General features: G+C 36.6%; 1 protein-coding gene across 3 annotated transcripts in view; it reads right to left on the bottom strand.

Moving 5' to 3' along the window:
• LOC108744325 (RNA-binding protein Musashi homolog Rbp6) overlaps nucleotides 1-6,000 on the bottom strand; it is a 416,279-nt gene that overhangs the window by 56,349 nt on the left and 353,930 nt on the right. For all 3 annotated transcript variants that reach the window (XM_025976307.1, XM_025976305.1, XM_025976306.1), the window contains one exon: nucleotides 3,902-3,943. In XM_025976307.1, coding sequence (XP_025832092.1) covers nucleotides 3,902-3,943 — 42 coding nt within the window. The remainder of the gene's footprint in view (nucleotides 1-3,901; nucleotides 3,944-6,000) is intronic.

Genomic DNA, 6,000 nt, shown 5'->3' with positions numbered 1-6,000 from the left:
GACCACTTCGAATTATTTTATTCGATTAAGCTAACGTGCCTATCACGTTGAGGTTGGCTACGCCGGGATTCGTTTTCAGCAAGTAGATATCCACACAAGTGGACCTTGTTGGAGCATACGTAATTCTAAAATGTAGCATCGTGCTACAGATGGCGCTTATTGCGCCATTTGTAGTATTTTCTGAATCTACTTCAAAATTTCTCAAGCGATTTCGTTAATTAGAATTAATTTAGTTCCGGTACCTATTTCCCACGTAATATTGCACGTTTTTAAGATGATAAGATGGTTTTTGTTTTGAGGTCTAAAACCGATCATGCGAATGAGCCGATTTAGCCACAAACCCTCTTTGTCTCTCTTCCTTCCTTTTACTACCCAGTTCCCCCCTATAACCATATCGTTAATTTGGCTGTACAGCAAAAAATCGTGCCGCGAATACAGAAGTGGCGTTGCAAACGTTGAATTACTTAGCGCGATGGAAGCCATTTCCTCAGGCGGAATCATTCGCTTCTACGCCCAAAACTCGGCGTTAATCTTTCATTCTAACAATAGCCACTACCAACGACGTTAAACAAATGAAATAAAATTCATGAATACCTTAAACAAAACGAAAACACTTTTGTGTTCGCGAACGGTTATTTTGCAAATTTTAAAACAGAGGAAAAACGTTGGAAACAATTAACATTTATTAATTTATGGATAGATTTAGATGTTGCAACCCATGTCAAGAAGTACGCAATGCATGATTCCGATTTCAGGATACAGAAACCAGCACCAGAACTTTGTAGGTACCTAGACACATTAAATATTCGTTTATCATGAAGGACGTCCATCAGATTTTCCGCTTTTCGTCCAGTGTCCACCGTCATTGTTGATACACATGTGCCTCAAAGGATAACAAAAAGAGACTGCTTTCAATTATTAATTCCTCAATTACGGCAGCCATTCAGAGCATCTCCCCTTCTATACCGACGGATGCTGAGAACCGACGTCGGGACTAGATAGAAACGCGATTGTAAACTCCACTACGACAACGATGTCGGATGAGGTTGGCGTCGTTATTCCACGTCGCCGTCGCCATAAGCAAGCGACGACCTTTATGTTGTTGTTGTGTTATTGTATTCCCCCTTGATACTGAAGAAGTCCTTTAGTTATCATTAGAAAAGCTATAGGGAGGGCGCAGGAAAAAGGAAAAAAGCCCTAATTCTATGAAGAAAACGGATATAATAGTTACTCAGACAAAGTTGGTTGGTTTGAGAACACAATTCCTTCTGCATTCTATTATAAACAGTATACCCTATCTGGGAATAAAAATTTAAATTTCATTACACAAATTGAAAGAAAACTCCAAATAAAAGCTTGTTTGCCAGATATAAACAGATAGCTGTAACTTTTTTAGACAAATATTTCCTCATTATTCTACCTACTCTACGTGTTAGAATCGTACCTATGTAAAAAAGGTAAAATAGAAGTATTTTGAATACACATTGTACTATCCGTCAGCGTATTTTTCAGATCAAATTGTGATAATTCAATAACCTATATATTTTTATTCAAGAAGTCAAGTCTGAATAGGGCCCAGTCAAAGTAATATTAAAAAGTTAAAAAACTGCTACAGCAAATTGTGTTCAATATGAGCAACAGAGCATCCTTTAAAGGAATGGTGCAATATTTTTACAAGATATTGGGATCCGTCAAATGGGAGGAGCCTAAAAACATGCCGCCGATTAGGGAAAATTTATTGTAGTTCCTACAGTGTACCGTGCAATTTCCAAGTTTTTAAATTACGATAAAATGATAAGTATTGACTCAATATGTGATTCAGCTGACACAAAGCCTCGGAAAGGAAATTTCGTTGAAGGTGAGCGTGTTTTTAATGCCAATCACATTATAAAATTCGGAAATAACAAATCCGGAAGCTAGCCTTCAAATTCCGTCAAGTTTACTGCCTACTTTTTACAAACTTCGGATTTAAAAAGTGATTCACGTTATATAATTGGTGAGGTGATTCTGGGTGATTTAAGCAATNGCCACTAATTGCTGAATTAATAATGTTGTTTACTACAACACTATACATATTTCGTTATTCCGGTGAAACGTACTATAAATTGGGGGTTGTTCCGATGCGTTCACACGCTGTCAAACATTAACTATACCGATTAAAATGAAAATTCTTTGGTGCGAAAATTTAACCGTTCACATCAGTAGCGCCTCTTACGTATCCTCTTGACGAAATGCTCATTGTGAAAGGGGAAAAGGGAAAAAAGAGTTTAAGCGCGTTCGCGTTCGTTGATGCGGTGCCAGATAGGTAGGCTATTGTATAATAATCGATTAGGACGAGGTGGCAACAACGAATTTTGGCGTCTACCATTATCGTTTCAATTCACTTCGTGCTCATTCAACGATTATTGCCATCCAACAACGCGGGAGTCGATATTGGGTCGTTGTTTTTCCGGTAATAAAACCAACACAACATTGCTAAACCCTAATTCTTCTTAAACCCTGATATAGAATCCGCATGACGCATGAGTGTCCAAAATTGATATAAGAAATTGTTTTCTTGACATTTACGTAAAACGTATGTAGAAATATCGCATTGTAATCGAAGAAGGAGATCTTCTAGAACCGTAGTAGTGAATACAGTGTTCTATGAGGTCTTTGCAAGCAAACCACACGTTTATTGAAATATGTAAAAAAAATCAAATATTAGATTGGCTAATGGTTAATTTAGAAATTCGAAAACGATTGTTGAGGGTGTATGTATGGAGCGCGGCGCTGTACGGATGCGAAACATGGACGGTGAGCGCGGCGGAAAATAAAAGCCTAGAAGCGTTCGAAATGTGGTGTTACAGGCAAATGATGAGGATACCGTGAATAGAGAAGGTTAGAAATGAAGAGGTATTAGAAAGAATAGGAGAACAGAGGACTCTATGGAAGTCAATAAGAAATAGGCGAAATAGGTTTGTAGGACACCTTATCAGGCATGAAAGGCTAGTCAGAGATATATTATAAGGATGCTGCAGAGACTTTTGTACATTTTAAAATTTAGCTCCTAAGAAGCTCCCTTTGAGTTAATACGTTTCTGTTGTTACTGATCAATAAAGTACAATTGGAGTTTTACTATTTTCCATTACTATTACAATTAAACCACCGAACCATTGCCAATCTTAATATAACCAACAAAAATAATTTATTTGGTTTTGCCATTGTAGATGGAATCAACTTAAAAAAGTTCTTGACGCGTCCCTGTATTAGGTATATATTTATGGTATCAAAAAAAAAAACAATGACACCGAAACTACAATGACCACTACAGTTATAAATTATACATAAGGGTAACATTGGAAGCGATTCTAAAAATTTTTAACGTCAATCTCGGCCCGTCCTTCGCCGATTTCTTTCCTTTTTTCACGAAAATCGATGTCCGCAAAAGTGCGTTGTCATTGTAGAAGCTTTATTGTTCCGGAAAATAATTGCCGAAGCCCACTCTAATAACGCGCATATCAAGACCAAAAACATTAGAGCTTTTCTTCTTTCCACACTAACAACTTGTGCATGTTGTCTGACTAAGCCTGGAGTAATCCGATTCCGATGAAATAATAACTAAATGTAATTTTAAGTTGAGCTCTACGTTATTCTAAAAAATCCTCCCGAATTAGGTCAACACTTTTCACGAGATGCGTAAACAAACATACAAACAAACAGACAAATAATCTGGTAACGTAGTAGTATAACTGCCTTAATGCATTCTCTCATTTATCTTTTATACCCTCCCTCGCTCGTTTATACAAATACATGAATGTACGTACATTATAAGCTCCCATAAACGGGCTTCAATCATACGTTAAATATTAATATATAAATTGACGATGAGTGAGATTGATCGTTAGTCTTTACAACTTACCTTTGGGTGTGCTCTCCTAGGAAATGCTACTTTAGGGTCAATCTGGAAAAAAGGAATACACTGATGAAGTAATTTATTCAATTTTAATCCAATATTTACTGTAACTATAGATAAAATAAACGCAAATATTAATAGCTAGTTCGACTCGGTATAATTTCAAATCATCGTCCAGTGGGGAAAAAATAGACACTGGCGTAAAATTAAAAGTCATTTGAACAGAATCGTATAAAAACATACTACAAAATAAATATAAAGTAGCATTCAAAATTAGCAAACACGAACAGTATATATCACTAACATACAGTATATATACTGGCCAAAAAGGATCCGCGTGATTTTTAAACCATTAAACAAAACTTTATTTTGATAATATAAATTAATTAACCAGTTTTAAAAACGTCGCCATGTAATTTTAAAACATACGTGTACAATAAACCTACAATTATGAACGTCATACTGTAGAACATCGAGTTTAAGTTAATTTATTTATTTAGTCTGAAAACATTAAGAGTTATAGTTTTTAGCATTAAACAAATAGATATTCTGTCCATAAGAACACGTAGTACTGCTGGACCAACGAAACCTGACCCCTCACATTGTACTGCCTACAGGTGCGCGGTATTCTGTGTTAAGATAAATCATTAAAGTTCAGCTTTTCTTCAAGCTAAGAACACAGCGCATACAAACTGACTCGGCTGTAATTTTCATAATCAATATAGTGAACGAATAAATAAACATAATAATAACCCATAACGTTGGTGTAAATAATGTGTTACCAATGATCAACCCCTTGTGCCCGAAAGAGACCGACATCCTTTTCTAGCCGAATGCAGGTGAAAAACTCAGAGGTCACCTCTCGATGGTTCAGCTGTACATAAGTTATTGAGTAGCATTTAGTTAATAAAATGCCACTGGAAGCGCATTCTATTGTTAAAGCATATAAAACTACCCTGAATATTATAAAGGTTTTACCAAATCACGAAGGAGTAGTAGTAGTATTTGTACTGAAATTCTTCAACAATTCGATTCTAAAGAGCGGTGTTGTATCGGCACTTCTTTTTGAAAACACTACGGAGAGCAAAAAAAGAAGAAGGTACCGATACTGATCGTGTCGGCAATAGGGAAAGGAGTCACGTTTTCAAACCTTTTCCTTCATCGTCTTCGCTATTGTACTATGAAAGGGATGACTCTCCTAAAACGACTGCTGGTCGTCACGATTTTCCGACAGTGTTGTAAATGGACGGCGCGGCGTCGAGAGCGTTTACAGACAAGAAAAGCAACCGAGGACATGACAGTGACAACGTATGTATATATGTACTACAGTCGTCTTGACAAAGACTTGTGAGACTGCTGTACGTTAAAAAAAACAACCCTCATTCCTATAAATATTTCTGTATAGATTACATATACGTATGAACGGCTCAAAAAAACAAAACTACAGTGTAGTCTGTTTTGTACGAGTTCGCATATAGCAACCAACTGTTTTTAGCAACGTAAGTATAGGCGTATGTTTGGTTTTAGAATGAGTTTATATCTACCTGTATAAAAGGACATTTGTTTATTACGTCTTCGCTTACAACGACCGATCGCTTTTAACGACAGGATTGCACACATAATTGTCCGGTTACAACGACGAGTTTACAAATTAAATCCTATATAAGAAGCTATCTCCGCCCCGCGCACCCCCTGTGCCGACACACCGCTGCCCTGCTTGAAATGCGACTGTTTATTTTATGGCAGTACCTACATAATTTGCGGGTAATGAGTGAGTACGCGTATAAAAATGGCTTCTACAAAAAGAAAAAGTTTCTCCATTGATGAAAGAAGTGTTATAATACAACGGTTAGAAGATGGCGAGTCGAATGTAATAATTGCAAAGGAATTCGGTGTAAATCATAAATGTTCTTTTATCTGCTGGTCACTTAAATATGTATTAATAAATACATAATGTATGTGATTAATCAAACACAAAAATTGTCTGTTCGTTTAGTACGCCTTCCGGTTACTACGACGTAATATCACCGATCCCTTGGCCGTCGTTATAATCGGATTCTACTGTACATTCTAATAGGTACAGGTAGCAGTTTTCTTTGGATGCG

This window comes from Agrilus planipennis, unplaced genomic scaffold, assembly GCF_000699045.2.
Source record: "Agrilus planipennis isolate EAB-ADULT unplaced genomic scaffold, Apla_2.0 scaffold17, whole genome shotgun sequence".
Taxonomy (NCBI): domain Eukaryota; kingdom Metazoa; phylum Arthropoda; class Insecta; order Coleoptera; family Buprestidae; genus Agrilus; species Agrilus planipennis.
The sequence above is the reverse complement of the archived record's forward strand: the minus strand, read 5'-3'. Positions and strand labels throughout refer to the sequence as shown.